At 32.0% G+C, this 21,450-nt stretch overlaps 2 protein-coding genes across 4 annotated transcripts; one reads left to right on the top strand and one right to left on the bottom strand.

Moving 5' to 3' along the window:
- The first annotated feature begins 3,513 nt into the window (after positions 1-3,513).
- LOC110673041 (serine/threonine-protein phosphatase 2A 65 kDa regulatory subunit A beta isoform) lies at positions 3,514-11,150 on the top strand. 3 transcript variants are annotated; one of them, XM_058139279.1, is made up of 13 exons: positions 3,514-3,668; positions 4,394-4,801; positions 5,498-5,744; positions 5,978-6,090; positions 6,286-6,365; positions 6,505-6,646; positions 6,730-6,810; positions 8,338-8,442; positions 9,124-9,306; positions 9,783-9,875; positions 10,321-10,460; positions 10,552-10,618; positions 10,767-11,150. In XM_058139279.1, the coding sequence occupies exons 2-13, from the start codon at positions 4,409-4,411 to the stop codon at positions 10,884-10,886; spliced, it is 1,764 nt and encodes a 587-aa protein (XP_057995262.1). In that variant the 5' UTR covers positions 3,514-3,668; positions 4,394-4,408; the 3' UTR covers positions 10,887-11,150. The 3 variants fall into 3 exon arrangements, with proteins under 3 accessions (XP_057995262.1, XP_057995264.1, XP_057995263.1); XM_058139280.1 differs by having other exon boundaries at positions 3,545-3,694; XM_058139281.1 differs by lacking the exons at positions 10,552-10,618; positions 10,767-11,150 and adding an exon at positions 10,185-10,226 and having other exon boundaries at positions 10,321-10,458.
- Positions 11,151-18,475: 7,325 nt separating this feature from the next.
- Positions 18,476-19,859, bottom strand: LOC110661461 (probable carboxylesterase 6). Its single transcript, XM_021820094.2, has one exon. It carries the CDS (start codon positions 19,745-19,747, stop codon positions 18,722-18,724), a length of 1,026 nt encoding a protein of 341 aa, XP_021675786.2. The 5' UTR covers positions 19,748-19,859; the 3' UTR covers positions 18,476-18,721.
- Positions 19,860-21,450: the final 1,591 nt, after the last annotated feature.

Here is a 21,450-nt window from a genome sequence, read left to right as displayed (position 1 = left end):
TGTCGAAATTGGCTTTGGGGGTCAAGAATTGCATTTTGGAGTTGCTGGGTTTTAGGCTCGCCAAAGCGCCACCACTAGAAATTTGAGAAAAGCTACCAATAGAAGCACGTCGATGTCAAGAGAGCTGTGGAAGTGGTTGCCGGAGCAAATATGTTGTCGTCTGGCTCAACTGAAGCCAAAATTACCGCCACTTAATTTTCCGATCTGTCGAAAAACTCCATGAAACTGTGAGGGGTTGGTCGTGGATAAAATGTGGCGTTGAAAGGAGTCCTGTCGTGTGGTCGGTTTCAAAAATGGAGGTTTGGTTCACCGAAAACAATGAGGAGAATACATTGGTTCTCTATCCACCGCCGCTGCTGTTCAGCCACTCAACACCCCCTTACACGCATTCACCAAAGGCCATGGAAGTAGTAATGATGGGTGGCCAGAGTTAGAAGTCACCAGAGCTATCCATCTCTCATCTCAGCTCTTTCTTCCTCCCATCTTTCTTATTCTTTCTTTTATTTTAGGGCAGTTTGGTTTAACCTTTGGATACGGCGATAACCGTTAGGCGATAGCCATGGTTGTTAGCTGTTCGGTGATAATCGGTAGCCTATGATCATTTATTTATGTTAATCGTTCGGTAAAAATATATTTAATTATTATTATTAATACATAAGATAGCTAATAAAAATATATATTATATTATTTATTTTATTATTTAAATAAAAAATAATTAAATTTTTAAAAAAATAATTAAATAATTTTAAAAATATAATTATAAAATAATAAAATAATTATTATTATTGATAAAGAAAAAATTTATAGTTAATTTTAAGTTTTTTAATATAAAAATGTATTTTTTTATAATTAATAAATATTTTATATTTTATATTATTAATAAAAAATATTTTAATAAAATTATAATATTATAAATAAAAAAAATAAAAATATTAATAATATTAATTTTTTAATTAAATAAAAAAAATAATATAGTCTAAATAAAAAATAAAATAAAATTAATTATCAATTTATGCAAAATAACTCTAAAAATAGAACTGATATAAATAAAAAAAATAAAAATATTAATAATATAAAATTTTGAATTAAATAAAAAAATAATATAATTTAAATAAAAAATAAAATAAAATCAGCTATCAACTCATTAGAAACAGTTCTAAAAATAAACGATATAACTCTAAAAATCAATTCCTAAATTTAATAAATATTATAATTTATCTATTTAAAATATATATAAATTATCAATTATATTTAACAGGTGAATCAAATACCTCTTATTTCCGCTCAATCTCTCTCTTTCCCTCATTTGAAAGGCTCAAAATAAAACACTATATTTTAAAATAATTTTGATAATGAATAAATACGTGGATTGTGCATAAAAATAACTAATTTAAAATATCTAAAAAATGTGTACATAAAAAATTCATAAAATAATGCCAATAGGTCAAAAAATTCACTTAAATAAAAAAAAATCCAAAATTAAACAAAATTCAAATATTGAAAAACATATATATATATTTTTTTAATCTAAAAATAGTAGGATTCGTTGATAATAAAAGGTTTAAAGCTTATTATAAAAGGAGTTTATCTTATAAACCAGGCCTTAAACCCAACAGGAGTCCTATAGCCATCGCAAATAGACCCAACCCACTAAAACAAGCTCCAAAGACCCAATCATAGCACCTAGCTGAGGCAGGTTAGGGATTCGGACCCAAACCCCATAGGTAGATGCAGCTCCGCATTCGAAGCAAACTCCTACCTAGAAAAACGCTTATTCTCCGAACATCCACCACTGTGAGAGAGAGAACATAAATTGAAGCTCACTCCTATGTATTTGCATGGCATTTTGCTTGAAAGAAAAGGATCATAGCACAACAAAAACCTCATGGTATCGAGCAAGTCTAAAGGTTCTAATCAAAATAGAAAAACACATGACCATTGTGTCAAAACTACATAATGCTAAGAAGGAATAGAGAAGGATGAGAGAGTCTATAGGCATCTCATTCTCATTTAGCCAGAAGAGGAGACAATCAAAAAGAGGTCGCCAACACTTGAACCCATTGGGATCTCTCTACCTCAGAACCACCTAATGAAGCGCTTTCTTCCTTGTAGTTCAAAGGCTCACACTAACTCTTCAACAAATTCACAGCCATAGAGAACTTTACTGTTGCTATATTGAAGAACCAAGCCATTGCAAACTTCCTTTAGCTCCTCACAAATAAGCCCCATACTTACAAACAATCAAATAAAACTAGAAAATATCTACAGCCTCGCTTAGAAGGTTGAGGAAACTCACACAAGCTGAGGAAGGAGAGCTGTCCCCCATCCAGAGAATAGGAAATGACCGATGAAGCTCGACAATAAAAAGATATAAAATTTCAAAGGAAACAAGCTAAATGAAAAAAAAAAAAAATCTTATTGAAAAACATATATTGAAAAAAAAAAAATCAGGATATTGCATCATCTGTAACAAATCAACTCAACCAATATATTCTCCTTCTCTCTTTTCCCACAAAAACATGACTGTCATTTCTCATTTTTGCCTCTACGCAAAGACATGGCCACTTTTTATTTTTTTGTCAATTCACATATGATTACACACTTCACATTAACAAGCCTAGACTGTGTTTAAGTTTATGCAAACAATAATTAAAATGTGTAATAGATTATAAAAAAAATTGAGAAATACCATGAATCAATCTCAAATAATTCAATAATGTAAATATGCACACATTCCACCAATATATATATATATATATATGTAATTAGTTAGTTTCTTTGCCAGCAATCGGTTGTTAACTTGTTATTGCCGCTTTTGTTTTTGTTGTTTTTGGCTCTTTGTGGACAAGGACAACTCTACATATTCGCCGTCTTCAATAACTCTTAATTAAAGACCACCATTAAAAGTCACAATTTCTAAGTTTTCAAAGTGCTAATCTTGGTTTCCTTCCTTTCTTATGGATCAACTCCCTAATTTTTGGGGTTAAATAGCAATCACAATATATTACAAAATTTTTTAATGTTTTTATTAGGTGAAAAGATAAATTTAATATAATATGCATAAAATTATTTTTTTTAAAAAAATAGGAATTAGGATAGTAAAACTTAAATTTAAATTTACCTGATAATTGATATGCTTTCAAACACTAAATCAAATTAAGTGAAGCAATATACATAAAATTGATTAATAATAATAAAAAGTCTTAAAGTTATTCATATAAATTGACATCTATCATTTCATTTAAACTATGAAACACTACATCTCAAATAAATATATTTCCATTTCATTTTCAATGATATGTATCAAAAATTTGAAAAATTTGCAATATATATATATATATATCAAGTAGAATGTCCTTTTTTTTCTATGTTAATCGTAATGAAAATAACGTTATTAATACTTATTGCTTATATATTGTTATTATTATATTTCTTTTCCTTATTTTTAAAAAATATTATAGTTTGAATCCAAAATGTAAATTTAGTCGAAGCCCAATCCAACCGGGCCTTGGTTTTCATATAAATGTAAGGTGGGCCTCACTGGAAGCATAATTTCTAGTTACAATCTCAAAGTATTAACTATTGCAAACCAGAATTAGACAGAAAATTCGCAAGTTCTCTCTTTCAGAGCTTCGTCAGAGGCAGCCGGCGGTTACGCATTCAGATCGGTGAGAGCACTTAACACTTCTCGCTGGTATACATAATTTTCCCAATGATATGGTTTTCTTTTTCTAGTTCTTAAGCAATCGGATTTATTTTTGAATCCTTAATCCTCTTTGTGGTTTCCTGAAAAACCAGAGAAAAGCATAGGAAATAATTTTGTTAATATTTGTGATATTCGTCTCGCTTTCATTTCGTGTAATAAGTCGAAAATTTTAACTAGACTCATCAGAGCTGAGGAGATGTATCTGGCGCGCTCGATTGCCTCTTTTTTTTTTTTTTGTGGGATTAGTTATTTATCCAATCAATTCATTTCCTAATTTCATCCATTTCGTCCTCAATCAATCCATTTTCTTAGCTTAGGATTTTAAATCTGTGTTTTGTCTCTTCCTTTTTCTCTTTTATCGCTGAGCTACCGGATTTGAGTTTTAGGGTTTGTTATAGATCTCGGTGTTTTTTATTTCAGTTGCCTAGAAAATTTAAGGAGCCTTGGGATAAAAATGAATGACAGCATTTGTTGTGGTTGTTGTTCGATCCAACTTCTAAGCAGCATTTATGTTTGCCTGCTTTCTAATTCGAAAAAAGTTAATAGTTAATTGGGTGCAAGATAAATTTGATTGCGTTACAACATGGTGATGAGATACTGATGGGACATTGATCTATTTGATCATTTCTAGGGATGCTTTTCTACCCTCGATTCTGAATTTCAATTTGTTGTGGTGTTATATTACAGGAACTTTGGGATACAATGTCTATGGTTGATGAGCCCCTATACCCAATAGCTGTTCTCATAGACGAGCTAAAAAATGATGACATCCAGCTCCGGCTAAACTCAATCCGTAGACTGTCTACAATTGCTCGTGCTCTTGGGGAGGAGCGAACCCGGAAGGAATTAATTCCATTTTTGAGTGAAAACAATGATGATGATGATGAGGTTCTCCTTGCGATGGCAGAGGAATTGGGAGTTTTCATCCCTTATGTTGGGGGAGTTGAGCATGCCCATGTTTTGCTCCCACCTTTGGAAACCCTTTGCACTGTGGAGGAAACATGTGTGAGAGATAAAGCTGTGGAGTCCTTGTGTAGGATTGGATCCCAGATGAGAGAGGGTGACTTGGTTGACTGGTTCATTCCTCTGGTCAAGGTTAGGAAATTACGTTTTCTGTAGTTAATTGATGATGCTGTTTATTTCTCTGTTGAATAGATACTAGCATCTGAATTGAATGATTGTCCATCATTTAGGTCCTTGTCGAAACACATTGTGCTCTTAGATATCTTGAAAAGTCTGCCATTGTCACTAGATTGTTAGATTTTGTGATCAATTGATTTAAAGCCCTGTGCCATTTATCATGTTTATTTTTAATGTCCTGCTATCAGTTAGTTGTTTTCTTTTTAATTAAATTCCATAATGTTTATTTTCATTCTTAAAAAAAAAAAAAAAACAAAGTCATAATGTTTATTTTTATGGAAGGATAAAAAGTTAGGTAATAGGATGGAGTAGATTGAAGTGATCATGTGACTTCCATTGCACCAATTTATTGGGCCTTTGTATTGAATTTGTAGCAACTCTGTAAGTACACCATTTTGGCCTACTGCAGCATTTTGATGCTTATGTTTGCAAGGGTCCAATGTTTTGGCTCCCAATATTACATGTTTGTGCATCTGTATATGTATGAAAGAGATTGCATGTATATATCTATCAGTGGGAATGTCACTTTTTTTAATTTTTTTGGTGTGTGTGTGTGTGTGTGTGTGTGTGTATGCTTTATTGGTCTAACTTGTTTTGCTACCATCACAGCTAATTCTTTGATTGCTACGTGTTTGAACTTCTTAATATCAGAGACTGGCTGCTGGAGAATGGTTTACAGCTAGAGTTTCTGCATGTGGACTATTTCATATTGCCTATCCAAGTGCCCCTGATATGTCAAAGACAGAATTGCGTTCAATATACAGCCAGCTCTGTCAAGATGACATGCCTATGGTTAGAAGGTCTGCAGCCTCAAATCTTGGGAAATTTGCTGCGACCGTTGAACCTGCTCATTTGAAGATTGACATCATGTCAATATTTGAGGATCTAACCCAGGATGGTAATGGAACTTTTAATATGTGGCCTGTCACTCACATCTCTTTAGAATGGGAATAATATTGAGAGAAGCACTATTACATGCCTTACCAGATGATGGAAATAGTATAATTGGTAGTTGAATCAGATATCTTAATTAAATTTTGAATTATATATAGGGGCTTTAAATTTTGCATTTTTTAAGTTGTGATCAATTATGAGTTAGCAATGAAGTCTTTTATTTGTATTTCACCTCAGATCAGGATTCTGTTCGTTTATTGGCTGTTGAGGGTTGTGCTGCTCTTGGAAAATTGTTGGAGCCCCAGGATTGTGTTGCACATATTCTCCCTGTTATTGTCAACTTCTCTCAGGTATGAACATAGATTATAGATCCCAGAAAAAGGGGGAGAGGGAGAAAATTTGGTATAGTTTATAGTTCCTCGCATTCTATGTACCTTGGTAGTACCCTTATCCTTGTGCATTGGTATTTATTAAAATGGTTTAGACAAATAAGTTGTTGACATACTTATTGATAAGTTACTTTTTTCCGCATTGTCTCCACGTAGGACAAGTCTTGGCGTGTACGCTATATGGTTGCAAATCAATTATATGAACTTTGTGAAGCTGTGGGGCCTGAACCTACTAGGTATATATCTGATTTGAACCGCTGCTTTAATATGCATGTTTTCTCCATGCTCATCTTAAAATCCACTTTTATTTGTGATTCTGAACTTCTGATTAGGTGATTCGAAGTTTTTGATTTATGGTGATTTTTTTTTTTAAAGGACGGACTTAGTTCCGGCATACGTGCGCTTACTTCGTGATAATGAGGCTGAAGTACGTATAGCAGCTGCTGGCAAAGTAACCAAGTTCTGCCGCATTCTAAATCCAGAACTTGCTATTCAACATATTCTCCCCTGTGTAAAGGTGCATATGTTTGCACAATGTTGAGTTGTTTTCTTTTGGTTCACTTTTTACTGGTTAAAATCTCAATGGCTTTTTCTCCTCAGGAACTTTCATCAGATTCTTCCCAGCATGTCCGGTCTGCTTTGGCTTCAGTTATAATGGGGATGGCTCCTGTCCTGGGGAAGGTAAGAATATCACATGATAAGCTATACAAGATCTTGTCATTGTCATATAGAGGAAAAGAAAATCTCGCGTAATCGTTCTTTTTATATATGTAAGGTTGGATGTGTCATTCATGGTCTTTTATTTTATCAATTTTAATTGGATCCTATGAAACCTTATTAACAAGGGGAGAATGAATTAACTTAGGGTATGTTCATTATGGTTGCAGTTTCTTGTTTTTTGTTTTTTTTTTTATAAAAAAAATTAAATCAAAAACTTTTTCGGTTGCTTGTTTTCATTTCATTTTTTAACCTCTTTTCTTAAAACGTTTTAAAAGCAAGAAACAGTTTTTTTTTTGAAAACCACGAAAGATGGTTTGCATTTTTTTATTGACAGTTTTCATGAGAACCCACTATTGTCTTTACCGCTTTTTTTAAATCCTTTTAATTCTTTTTATGAATTTCTTATCATTATCCATTAAATCATACTTCTTACATTTGAAACTTTTATCTTTTCTCATTCTCTAGAGAGCTCTTATCATGGTTGCACACTGAATTCCATCATCGAAAAGTCAGTGTTCTTTACTGGTGTATTCACGTTGTTATAGATGATTAACGTCTCTTTCTATCTTTACCTTTTTTCCCCCTAATTTTTCTGCTTTTGATCTTGGAAGGTTTTATTCTCTTTCCAAAGATGGCCGGAAAATTTATAACATCTATTCACTCGTTCCCTTTTTCTGGACTGCAATGCCAAAGAAATTGGTTCAATTATTTCTTTCTTGTAAACGATTTTTCAATCCCATCTCCACCATCAAGACATTATCTCATCGTTGAATAATATTAAGTTAAATGTCACATTTTGAATTTTGAGTGAGATGCAGAATTTGATTTTAAAGTTTGAAAATAATTTGTGATGGCCATTTTGGATTTCAGGATTTCATTTTCTATAACAACTAAAAGAAAAGTTGATGATGTTCTATAAAAGACAAATGTTTATAAGAAAGGTAAGAAGCAAAAATTGAAAATAGTTTTTGGTTTTCTAGAAATGAAAGACGAAAAACCTACAATAATACCAAACGCACCCTTAGCTTTAGGGAAATATTGTTTTGAACTGGCTGGGTGGTGGAATGGTTACATGTATTGCCACTCCACATATTTAGGATAAGATATAGGCTTACACTTCGTAAATTTGTGTAGAGAATTATAAACATCCACTTATGTGCTATTGTTTGACCAGGTTTTTCTGATTGCTACTTTTGGTTGTGAGCAATTGCTTAATCTGCTTAGGCAGCCCATAAATTGGCACTTGAGTTGAGTGGCTTAAATTTGGATCCTTTATTTTATTGACCTGTTCCTCATGTATGCTATTTTTGGCCAACAGATCAGATCTGTTTTAGTTATTATGGTTCATTAACTATCTGGCTTCCTATATATATGTGTGTGCGCGTGCGCGTGCGCGTGCGCGCAATTGTTCTTCCAATTCCTGTTACCACAGTATAAGTGCACACTGATTGCATTGGACTTCTGAAATTCAGTTGGTTGTTAATGCAGGATGCTACAATTGAGCAGCTTCTTCCAATTTTTCTTTCCCTTTTGAAGGATGAATTTCCTGATGTGCGCCTCAACATAATCAGCAAGCTTGATCAAGTGAATCAGGTTTGTAACAACTTGGGACAGCTCAGGGGTTTCTGCTGCCACCATGGCCATATCTGTATTGAATAATTCAGACTATTTGCTAAAAGCATATCCTCTGACAATCTATTAAGTTTTAAAGGTTCTTTTATCCTGAAAATGGTTGTGGAAAGGTGAGACATTATATAAGGAAAAAAAAAAAAAACTGTCGACATTTTGTTCTCATAGGCTGTGTTTTTGTCTCACCTTTAAAACTATTAAGTTTTAAAGGTTCTTCTATCCTGAAAATCGTTGTGGAAAGGTGAGACATTATATAAGGAAAAAAAAAAAAAAAAACTATCGACATTTTGTTCTCATAGGCTGTGTTTTTGGCTTATATTAATTCTGGCTGGAGTTTCATCTTAGAATAACTGATCCCTGCAATCCACCACACATTTTTTCTTTTTATGGTTTGTTGCTGAAGATATCTTACCTGTTTATGAAGATTTTGTGTGAGAGCAATTTCTTTGACACAATTAGATACATAAATAGCCTATGGGATTAATTGTGGCTGGCCACATAATATATAGCTTACTCTTTTTCTGGTTTCCGTGGGTTCTTTCATATTATAGTGGATATGCTGTGTATGCATTATATAAATGTAAAAAGAAAAAAAGCTTTCTCTGTTTTCCATTCAAGTGATGCTGGAATAAGCTTTCCTTGCAGGTTATTGGAATTGATCTACTGTCGCAATCATTATTGCCAGCCATTGTTGAGCTTGCAGAGGATAGACATTGGAGGGTCCGGCTTGCGATCATAGAGTACATACCTTTGTTGGCTAGTCAGTTGGGTGTTGGGTTCTTTGATGATAAACTTGGGGCTCTTTGCATGCAGTGGTTACAGGATAAGGTCTGTGCTTTCTTAGCTTGCACTAAAGAAGTAATAAAATGCAAGTTTCTTCTTAGTTCTACATCAGTGTCATACTGGACTTTTATGGTTGGATGATCAACATTTGTTCTTTTAGTTTGCTTTTAGAGAGAGATTCTACTCCTAGAAACATGCACTTGAATGCTGAAAGCTATTGGTGTCCTGAACTACTGATGAAACAGGATCTATGGTGTAGATATAGCTGATTAAGAGAAGATTCCTGCTTTTCTGGGGATTTGATTTTGAAGATGTACCTTAGTGAATAAGTTTGTTATTAATTTAAAATGGATCTCATTTCTGTAGGTTGGATAGCTTTTATTTTATTTTTTTAATTATGGGTGAATTGTGCAAGTAATACTGTAGTTACATCCCTAATCCAACTCTCTGTCAACTTCATCAAGGACTAGTGGTATAAAGTTCATACATGTTGAACTATCTTGCCTGGACATTTAATGCAGGTTTACTCAATTCGTGATGCTGCTGCAAATAATTTAAAGCGGCTTGCTGAAGAATTTGGTCCAGAGTGGGCAATGCAGCACATAATTCCACAGGTTTGTTTTCTTGATTCTTCTGGCTTGGAATTTTGCTATGTTGCCTAAATGGCAATGCGTTGCTGTTTCTTTCGCTATGTAGAAGTGGAAACTTGGCTAATATTATACACAATTAAGGTGCTTTGTGTTTGATTTGTTTAGTGCTGACATCTGTACATACATGTAACTACCCAAGGCTTTGGGCGTAACACAAATATAAATATTTGGAGAATGTGGAATATGGGAGGTGGTTTATCGGAAAAAATATATATTTTCACTCTTCCCTTTCTGTTTGGCCATTTAGAAACTCAATTGAGTTGTCATCATTAGGTATTTTTGGAATGCTAGAAGGGTTTTTCCAACATGCTTCAGGTTTATCTGTATTCCTCATTTCATTTTGTTTCCTTTTCCTGTTGCTTTGATTTTTCTACCTGCCTATTTTGTTCTAAAGTTACAACCCATGCAGGTCTTGGAGATGATTAACAATCCTCACTATTTGTACCGGATGACTATTTTACGTGCTGTCTCACTCCTTGCTCCTGTTATGGGCTCAGAAATTACATGTTCTAAACTGCTGCCAGTGGTCATCAATGCATCAAAAGACAGGTACATGGATTGATGTAACTCACTAACCTAATATAAAAATTTCTTTATGTAACATGGTGTTCTTTCTATTGAACTTCATTTCATTCTGCAGGGTACCCAACATTAAGTTCAATGTAGCAAAGGTGCTGCAATCCCTCATTCCTATAGTTGATCAGTCAGTAAGTGTTTTTGTGTTTTATTTTTTTATTTGAAAAAAAAGGGCTTTATATTTATGCTATTCAATTAGCATTCATTCCACTGGAAGAAGGTTTGTGCTCTTACCCTTGTCTAATTGCTCCTTGCCTTGGCCAAAAATTGATCTAATAGGTTGTGGAGAAGACCATCCGCCCCTGTTTGGTTGAACTGAGTGAGGATCCAGATGTTGATGTCCGGTTTTTTGCCAACCAAGCACTTCAGGCAATCGATAATGTCATGATGTCTAGCTAGACTGCTTTTATGCACCGTGCTGAGTCTATTATAGTTCCCATTTATGACCATCTTGCTGGAGGTGCCATAATTCTCTCCATCAGATTAGTTCCCTGCCTCTTGATGTTTCCTTAGTGAGTGCAATTCTCTTGTGGGTCTGTGACTAACATGCAGCTGCCATTTTTGGCGTTTAATTTTGTGTGTTTTAGTGTAGTGTGTTGTATAAACATTTTTATTTTCTTATTCAATTTCGATTATAAAAACCGAAAAATGGCTTTTCTTTGATGAAGATTTCCATATTGCATCCGTTTTTTCCACAAGACTGGTTCGGGTCCTTCCAGAGGCTGGATCGGTGGACTTCTAACTGGTCGGTCTCGGTGCAGCATCCCTATAAAGCCAGGATGCATCTGGCTGGAATCTGTTTATTTTATAATTTGGGATAGGATTTCTGATTTATAACACTTGATGAAATAGATAGTGAAATTGATTCGTGGGAGTTCATTTGCAATGAGATCTTGTAGCTAAAATGAAAAACTTTCACAACGCGATGCAATCTTAAACCTTGATTTTAAACGGTGGTGCCTCATTTACTCTTATGCGTCTGCACACTCTGATTCTGTGAACGTAAGGGGGGGCTTTGCTCTTGATAAAAACAAATGATGTCGTTTTATTTGGTTAAGGTTGGTCATGCACCTGCATCCCATATCAAATTAAAATATGTCAAGTGGTTGCTATATATTTAAAGCTTTTTTGTTAAAAAAAAAAAATCGTCAATTAAAATATATTAAATCTGACAAATAGATTAATTTGTCTCTTCTGGTATTAAAAATATTATAAAATGCTATTTTATAAAAAATAAAAAAACTGTTTTTATTTAAAAAAAAAAAAAACTGCAATTTTATCATTATACTTTAAGAATTTGAGTGGAAATTTGTACTTTTCTTGTTGCATTATCCCTTCCCTTATTTGGAAGGTAGAACTTTACAAGAATTAAATTTAATTAATTTTTTTTAAAATTTTATATTTATAAAGGAATTTAATTATTTTTAATTTAAAAAATTTTTTACTTTAAAAAATAAAAAAAATTATGAGAATTTAACTGATTTTTTTTTTACAGAATTTATTTCAAAAGGAAACTTATTTAGTTCCTTAGGTAGAATCCAATTTCAAATTAAATTGAGCATTCCTTTGCACTCTCTTAAGGATAAAATATCAACTACGAACATGTAGTAGAAAATTAAAACTAAAAAAAAAAAAAGTACAAAAAGTAAAATAAATCACACAAAGAAAATAGGAAAATGTGATATAAATCGGGAAGCGTAGAGCTAGTTGTGGATAATACCAAGCTGATAATTGAATTAAAGTTTACCGATTATTGATGCAAGAAAATTCAGTGTCCTGTGGCGAAGGGCAAAGCCAATTGTTTTTTTGTGGATACTTTAATACGTTAGTGATAGTCGGTACAACAACAAGTCCCTTTTTTTCCTTTTAATTTTCAAAATGAAATAATTTAATTTTTAAAGTATTTAAATATAAAATATATAATTATTTAATATAAAATTTAAATGAATTGATTATTTTATTAACAAAATAAAATCTATAAAACATTAATTTTTAAATTAAAAATTGAATTAAAGGTATTTCATTTATAATTAATTATAAATGAGACTAAATTTTGATGGAGAGGTATTTTGTTTACAAAATCAAATTTTGAGATAAATATATATATTTTACTTTAAAAATAAAAGAAAATAACTTTGCTATATTATTGGTTTCCCACCGGCACGGGCACAGGCACGTGAAATTCGACATTTGAGCCAAATATATCATCTCTTTGGTCACCTTTTTTCATCAGAGGTCGATAAGGTCGCTTTCTGAATATTTGGGATGTCTCCTTCATTATTTTTGGTTAGTTTCCAAAGTGGGTTGTTCATAGATGCATGCGAACAATAAATTCTACACAAGCTTTTTAATTGATTCTACTTTTTCTTATTTAAGGGTTTCATCGCACTTGTAAAATTTCCAGCTGTTACAAGCGACATGAATTATTTAAGAAATATCTAGAGGGATTATAATATAATTTACCTTTCAGACGTAAAATCTTTAATAAACAAATCTTTCTGTATAGGGTATTTATGTTGGAATAAAAGGGTTTATAGAATACAACATTTAATTTAATTATTATAATATAACCTGGCCAATCTTCCCTATATATATATATATATATATATATATATATATATATATATATATATATATATATATATATATATATATATATTCTTTAATATTTGCTTATTACATTTACATCCATCCAAAAGTTTTTGGGAAGTACTAAAGATGCACAAGCCTTATTATTTAATTAAGGTTAGACTTTCCCTAATTAATTGATTTTAAAATATAATAATCCTTAAGTCTCCAAAATGGAGTATAATGACCACTACCAAAGTTAGCTCATACAGTATATATAAAATATCCATATTTATTTGCATATGTATGGGTAAATATTGTTATTAACATAATGTCTTTTTACTATAATTAATTTCGATTGACATTCAAAATCAACACCCCATAATTTTGAAAATGACTCCAATATTACTGAATTAAAGTTTATTAAGCATGAGCATGATGATAGCTAATGGCAACGTTGATGAGAAAGAATGGTAAAACAGTACCAAGACATTATTGAAACCTCTACCTATAGCTGGTAGATGTTGGGGGTTGAGGCACTTCTAATTATCTAACCGGTTGCGGGCTTGCTCACCCCTTCAAATCCTCAACTACCATTATTTACTTTTTGTACCACATGACCTTGCTGTTAACTTGATTCTACCATACATACAGACTACAACTTCCCCAAAGTATTCATCAGCTTCGCACATAGATTCATAATATTCATCTTAATTCAGCTTTGGCCCATGTATATATATATTCCCGCAGAAAGCAAACAATGATGATGAAGAAGAAGAAGAAGAAGAAGAAGCAAAAGAAGAGGATGATGATGATGATGATAAAATCAAAGTAGGTTTCCCTTGAGACTCAGGTGAGATAGATCATAGCTATTTTCAGAGAGATACTAACGCAGGACACATCTATATATTTCTCGCAGGGAAGTACCCAGAATGATGATTTGGACCACTCATTTGAGCAAGAAATTATGAGCCTGTTACATATATTAGGGCACCAGGGTTAAGCAATTTGATTAACCTCATCCTCCGACCTTTATATAGGTCTGGATTGGTGACTCTATTATGTTATTGCATTGCCTTGAAATAGGGCATATCCATAAAATATGGAGCTCTCGTTTCATCTTTTTTTTTTTGGATTTATTATTATTATTATTAACCATGGTCCATGTAAATCTGTTAATGAAGCTTTATATATTTTACCAAGATACTGTAATTTACTTTTTAAGAAAATCAAATGAGTCCTAACTTTATACGGGTATTAAAATTTTATTGTCTCTGAAATCTTTCATTTTTTTTTATATAATTAATTTCAGTAATATTAAATTAAAACTAATTAATTTTTATTTTTCACTTCTTAATAATTATTAAATTAATATAATAATTAATAATTAAGCATCTGTCATCTAATATAAAAAATTAATAAATTTTCTTTAAAAGAATAACATAAGAATTTGCTAGACTTGAAAAACATGAAATTGGATGTATGCGATCGATACAGTTAAGCACAAACTGTTTATAGTTTATACATTTCTGTAAGTAAATTACTATTAAATTCAGTAATTGAATCACATATTCAACTCTCAAATCCAGTTTTTTTTTTTTAATGTTTTAATTAGAATATAGCATTCTTTCAATTTCGGATACAATTTGATTACTATGATTAGAAATCTATTCTCAACAAGATCCCTTATTATCTTTTTTTCTTTTTTCAATTTATAAATGTAACTGAATTTTTAGTAAGGCCTTTTAAAAATATGTTTAATATTACTATTAATAAACATATATTTTTTAAACAATAATTATATTGAGTTTAAATTGAGTGGTTCAAATGAATAAAAAAAATAATTTTAGCTAAAAATAAATTAAATACTTAAAGCCTTTTTATACATTTAATCTTATTACTCATTTTCTAAATCTTATGAACCATTTAAGCAATTTATTTTTAAAAAATTTAAATTTTATTATCTTTCTCCATTTAATTTCCAGTTAACAAATTAATAATTAATTAAATATCCATCAAATTAGTCAGTCGAGCCGAATTAATCGAAATCTAAACCATTAGTCGATTCAAACCGGTTAAAAATTACGAGTCTTCTTCATTTAGAAAAAGAAGTGATTTTTTTTTTTAATAGGTATCAACCCACGAATGAGTATGTCCATTAAGCCAAGATGTGCCTTTTGATATCTAATGTATAGATAACTTATTTTAATGCTATTTTAAATTATTTAATTAATTTCCTATTAATTTTTTTTTATCACAAAAGGTATATAAATTTTTATCTAGTGTATAAAAATTTAGTATATTAAAATTTATTCTTCATTGATATTAAAATATATGATTATTTCAATTTTTACTCTAATTATTTTAATTTTTACTCTAAATATTTTTTATTATAAAATAATAATTATTTATATAATATATCAACCTATTAATTATTATAATATATTATATTTTTTCAAAGATTATTAATTTTGTAATATATATTGATATTTATTTAATAGTACACCAATTAAATCTCAATTTTACTATGGTTGAACCTTAAACCCCTTTTTCTTTGCTAATTTAATGATTAGACCGAGTTTGAAAACCTTGATGTTAATGCATATTGAACTCATTTAATCATAACGTTCATTTCCTTATTTGTAGATCCTATTTCTCTTGCTCTTCCCCATCAATAACACTAAGCATACTAAGTGTTTGGGTCGAGTTTGAGTTTCGCATGTTAGATTTGTTACTCGAATTAGTTTTTATAAATAATTAATTAAATATAAAAGATTTTTTTATAATAATATTTATAAATTTTATATATTATATTTTAAATAAATTTAATTTAATTATTTTATAGAATTATTAAATTTTTAAAACATAAATTATTAATTAAAAAATTATGTAGATTACTAATTAAAATATATAAAATTAAATGAGGTCGAGTATTTTTTGAGTAATAATAATAGAGTTTAGAAGAATTCGAGTAATTGAGGGTACATTTTAATCGAGTTTAGAATGAATTTGGGTATTAAAAATATTAATTGAGTTTAAATTTAGATAAGGTGACTTTCATGAGTACCTAATCCATTGTCATCTTAAATCAAAGCAAAACACAACAAACTTCTATCCATAGCCACAAGATCTATATATGCATATAACATGTTAATTTATTGAAAAGGATTAATATTGACCATTTATTCTTGATATTCACAAAATTTCATATATTTAATTTAAGTTATTTTTGAAATTTATAATATTTCAATATAAGAAAAAAGTCTAAGTATAAAAATTAAAAAAAAATTACGTTAATTGATATAAGTCCCACACATGTTTTATGTGATAGACACTTGTATAGAGTCAAATATATTAAATAATTGCAATGAAATTGTCAGGTGAGCCGGGACAGCCTTCTTCCTCCACCCAGCCACCGCAGTGACCTCGGTTCAAGTTTGTGAGTAAAATATTAATTTTAATTGCAATTTCGATATTATTATATATTCAAGCATGTCTATGCATCACTTATAAATATATATCTATGTAGTTAAACACTAAGCACTTTTTATATTGCATTCATAATTGTTGAAGTGCCATGGATGTTGTTTGTGGTAATTTGGAGCAGTGTGTGTGCGTGGCGTGCGTGTGGTATGGTATTGGATATGGACAGAATGGGTAGACACGGCTTGAAAGACACTCGCTGGGACTCGGTCCTTCGGGGTAGACACAGCTTGAGAAATAATTGCTGGGACCCCGCATTTGGTTTATTAAGCGAAAGTCCGGCTTGAGAGACACTCGCTGACAGATGTTGGATTAAGAGGGCTGTATAGGGGATCAGCTCCCATATATGTATTGCTTGACAGTATTGGGTGTGTGAATGCTCCAAATTGCCTTTTTGCTGTTATGATATGAAAATTATGACGATATTGCATTTCACTCTACAAGGTACATTAGCTTTAAATAGTTATAGAGATTATGATTAAAATTGGTATTTTACTCTCTGAGTTGAATGCTCACTCATGTTCATCTATTTTTCCAGGCTACAGAAAGATTATTTGTTGTGGCTAACTTGCTCTTCTTCTTCGCAGGTCCATTAATAGTATTTAATGTATTTTGTACAATTGAGTTAAATTTTAGACTCCGCATATGTTAGAAGCACTTATTTTTATTTTAGGCCTATATTATAAAAGTTATATTGGACCTGTAAAATTATTAACTGTATGCATAATGAGATTGGATGAAGGAGCTGAGCTCCTATTTGAGTTATGACATTTTGATTATGTGGAGGGTGAACTGAGCTCCTATTTGAGTTATGACATTTTGATTATGTGGAGGGTGAGCTGAGCTCTCCAATTTATTATATATTGTGTTTATAGGTCCGGAGAGTCAAAAACTCCCCGTTGAATGATCCATTTTATGGTCGGACTCTGTCCGACTGAATTCTTGAAATTGGGCCCAAATGGGCCTTAAAGTTGGGTTGAGGAATAATTAGGCTTACTGCGGATCTCGGAGGCTTTAGGCTGGCCCAGGTCCTAGTGCCGGTCCGGCCCATAGGTTGAGTCGTGACAAATTATACCAACTTGATGATTGAAATCATTATCATTTAGGTCCATTTGAATATGAACCAATATATCAACTTTATTTAAATAAATTCAAGACAAAATAAAAACACTATTGCAAAAAAAGTGAAACCAACTATGTCTCACTATAATTTGGAATATAAATCAATAAAAAAATTGCTAATATTTCAAAGAGTACGATGTGATTAAGAGGCACATATGCGTCCAAGAATTTAATAATAATAATAATAATGATAATAAGATAGGGAGAAAAATAATAGAACATCCCAATTTTAAAAAGGTGATGTAACTATTTGGAAAAAAGACAATAAGATAGACACAGATCAAATGTCACCCCTATTTTGTCCAAATTTAAAATTCTAGTAACCTATTCAATATTCTTAATCATAAGCTTCTTTACAATTATTCACCACTTCAAATAACTCTGTTTGACTTGGAACTCCTCCTAATAGCCCGTGTGAATTGGAAATGCTTGTATTTGATTCCATTCATAAATTAGAAGAGTTTTCTATATGTTATACAAAATTTTAAGTTTAAAACAAATATGGCAGATGCATTTAAAGAGGAAAAATTTTAAGGCACAATTAATTGAAGTGGCAATAGGAGTTTATTTCCCCTTCTATGCAAAAGTCTAAACACCTACTAATGATTATTAAAGAAATAAATGATAAATTAAATGATTATATATAATCTTTTTGAGAGATTAGTTAAAATAGAAAGATAAAATAAAATTTTAAATTTAATTATGCTTTATTTAATATTTTAAATTTGAATATTTTATCCAATCATAATTAAAAGAAAAAGATTTTATATGTGTATATATATATATATATCATTTAAAATAAATAAATAGATAAATAAACGAAAGCATTATTGAACTTTGCAAGAATATCCTTTTTATATGTACAAAAATCATGAGCTCTTTTGACATGCACAAGCTTTGCACAAGCACTCACAATGGCCTGCACTGTGCCACTGTGTACTTGAGGAATCTATCAAGAGCCCTGCTAGTTAATTCTTTCGAGGAATAGTGATATACGCAAATTATATTCCCTTTCTCCTGACACAAAAGTTTGTGTGTGCGTGTGTGTGAGAGAGAAGGAATCATCCACTAATAAAAGCCTGGATTTGAGACATCATTTCAAGTGTTCGAGTTTGCGAGACCTGAGACTTACTCAGAACCTGAAATCCATGCCCTACACCTTTATGTATCACATGCTCCACTTCCTTCCTTGCTTTAGCCAAAGCAGCAACAAGCTCCAAGTTTCTATCTTTCAAAATATCCATCTCTGATATGCAGACCATCACCGGCAACTCCATCAGATCCTCCATTTTCATTGACCCTTTTCCCAGAGGGTTGCACCATGGATGCTCACGATTAGCACCAAATGGCAAAGCTAGTCTCCAATATGTATCCGAGGTTGCCAGGCTTAGTGCTGACCGAGATGACTGTATTAAATATTTCTCTGAATTGGTTAGTAGTTCTCCCCCGAAAAATGGTTGAATCAAGATTAAGCCCTTAAGATCTAATGGCTTTATTGCTGCAGCTTCTTCAGAACTTAGCCTTGCAATAATATTATAGGCTACGTTGGCACCAGCACTATCACCAGCTACGAAAATGTTAGAGAAATTGCATTGCCTAGACCACCAGTCACTAGCTGAACTTAAAGCTTGTTGTTTTAACCACATTAAAGCCTTAATCCCATCATCAAAAGCTGCCGGGAGAGGATTTTCCGGGGCTAAACGATAGTTGACAGACATGACCAGGCAACCTGCCTTGGCAGCCAGCCTTGCCAGGAACTCATGATAGCAACTCCAAGCAGCTGAACCGACACAGAACCCACCTCCATGGAAATATACAATTAATGGGAGCTTACCATGGCAAGTGGTTGGAACATAAAAACGTGCCCAAATATCTGTGAACTTGTCAATGACTATGTCTCGTGAGGTCACACCATGCTCAGGAGGCAAAGCGCTCGTAACACATGGAACGATCTGAGGCCTTTCTACATGCCCATCTTTGTACACTTTAATTAGACCATCGATTTCCTCTGTAATTCCAACTCCTCGACGGTGACAATCTTTGTCAATTTGCAGGCTTAAACTCGAATCCAGTGAAATTGCAACCATTCTTCTCCTTCTCACACAACACACAATAGAAATGAAGAAAGTAAATCTTTGAAGTTTTTTCGGATTTGCTATTAGCTAGCAAGTGCTTGTTCCGAGCATCACCTTAGCTTTTATATGTATAGATGAACACTAAAACATAAGGCTTAAAAAGGCTAGGTTATCTCCTATCAATTCTTGCCAAGTGGTCAATTGGGAACTGGCCACATTTCTTCACGTGATGCAGGTGTTTTCAAGTTTGCTTTGCTTTCAAAGTGTTCCTATGTAGCTCTGATTGAGGTCCGTAAACTTAAGCATATTCTGAAATTATTTTTTTGTGATTTTAAATTAATTATGTACAGTATGTATGTGATTTATATGAGAATAAAAATTTTATTAAAATTACTATAATTTTAATAAATATTCATTTTAATCACTAAATTATATGTGTATCTATCTTTTAAAAAAAAAAAAAAAAGGAAAATATCCAGCGGTTTTCACACTGGTGGCTTGTTTCCATCTTTTGGAGGATGGAATTGACGTCTTAAAAAAACTATAGTTGACAAGTTTGAACACAAAGAAAACACGATTATTTTTGTAACACGACATTTTGACTTGGAATTAAAATAATCAATAAAAAAATTAAAGATGTAGGTGCGTGGCAAGCCTTGGTGAGTGATTAAGTGATACAAAGCATAATTAACCAAATAATTAATGGTCATTACTATGTTTGCATTACACGGCGCGCACTATACCCAATACCCATTATGCCATTTATTTACTCCAACATCATAAATTGCGAATTTAGCCAAATTAATCATGGTTGACGAAAAAAAAAATCCGACATATCAAGTGAGGGTCAGTCGGAGATGGGATGTAGCATTATGCAACATTTCCATGTGTGTATGGTCAGCACTAAAAAAATAAAAATCCCTTTAGAATGTGTGGCATGAGATTGTTGACATTTTGAGCAACAAAGACATGTAGTGGGGTCAAACCCATCTTATTCTTACCTTCTCTCTGCACCTAACTAAAGGTTGCCATGCCAATAACATCTTTTCAAACCCACTGCTATTGGGACAAATTTTTGAAAGGAGATCGATGAAGTGGAGCATTCTGGCTTTTTCTTCAATTCCCACTAAAGCGAGAGGGGATCGATGTGGCATTTGTGGACTTGGATAGGGGCAATCTGTTCTTGAAGTAAACTTTTTGGGATGGATAGCTTCCCTGTTTTGAGGACCGCCATTGAACATGGTCCATTCATAATTCATTCCTCAAAGGGTTAATACGGTATCCTCTCGAACCCATACAGCACTTAGTCTTTGTCTGGTCAAAGAGTTTCGCTTGTCTAGAGTTCTTTAATCATTTACATTCATGCATAGAGTTTCAAATACATAGCTAGGTTCGAGGCATGCATTATTGGACCTAGTGATTGCCTACCTAACGCTGATAAAGATAGTACAAGCAAATTAAAGGGCTATATATTTAAAATTAAAATAATAAAGACTTTTTTCCCCTCCACTCACACATGGAGATAAAGACAGAAGCATAGCATATGTATTGCATCCCACAGTTCCGTTCCATGGATGAGTATAAAAAATAATAATAATAATAATAATAATAATAATTCTTATCAAATTTTCTTAATTTGCTTAAATTATTTATATAATTTTTTTTCCGTCGAATAGATGAGAGACGCAAACATATAGGTAATACAAGACTTATTG

The sequence above is a fragment of the Hevea brasiliensis genome, chromosome 17 (genome assembly GCF_030052815.1).
Source record: "Hevea brasiliensis isolate MT/VB/25A 57/8 chromosome 17, ASM3005281v1, whole genome shotgun sequence".
NCBI lineage: Eukaryota > Viridiplantae > Streptophyta > Magnoliopsida > Malpighiales > Euphorbiaceae > Hevea > Hevea brasiliensis.
Note: the sequence above shows the minus strand (reverse complement) of the source record. Positions and strands in the feature narration are given on the sequence as shown.

Coding starts and splice junctions, on each gene's coding strand:
- LOC110673041 (XM_058139279.1), top strand. CDS start 4,409: ATGTCTATGGTTGATGAGCCCCTATACCCAATAGCTGTTCTCATAGAC. Junction 10,461..10,551: donor ATCAATGCATCAAAAGACAG/GTACATGGATTG, acceptor TTCATTCTGCAG/GGTACCCAACATTAAGTTCA. Junction 10,619..10,766: donor TTCCTATAGTTGATCAGTCA/GTAAGTGTTTTT, acceptor TTGATCTAATAG/GTTGTGGAGAAGACCATCCG.
- LOC110661461 (XM_021820094.2), bottom strand. CDS start 19,747: ATGGTTGCAATTTCACTGGATTCGAGTTTAAGCCTGCAAATTGACAAA.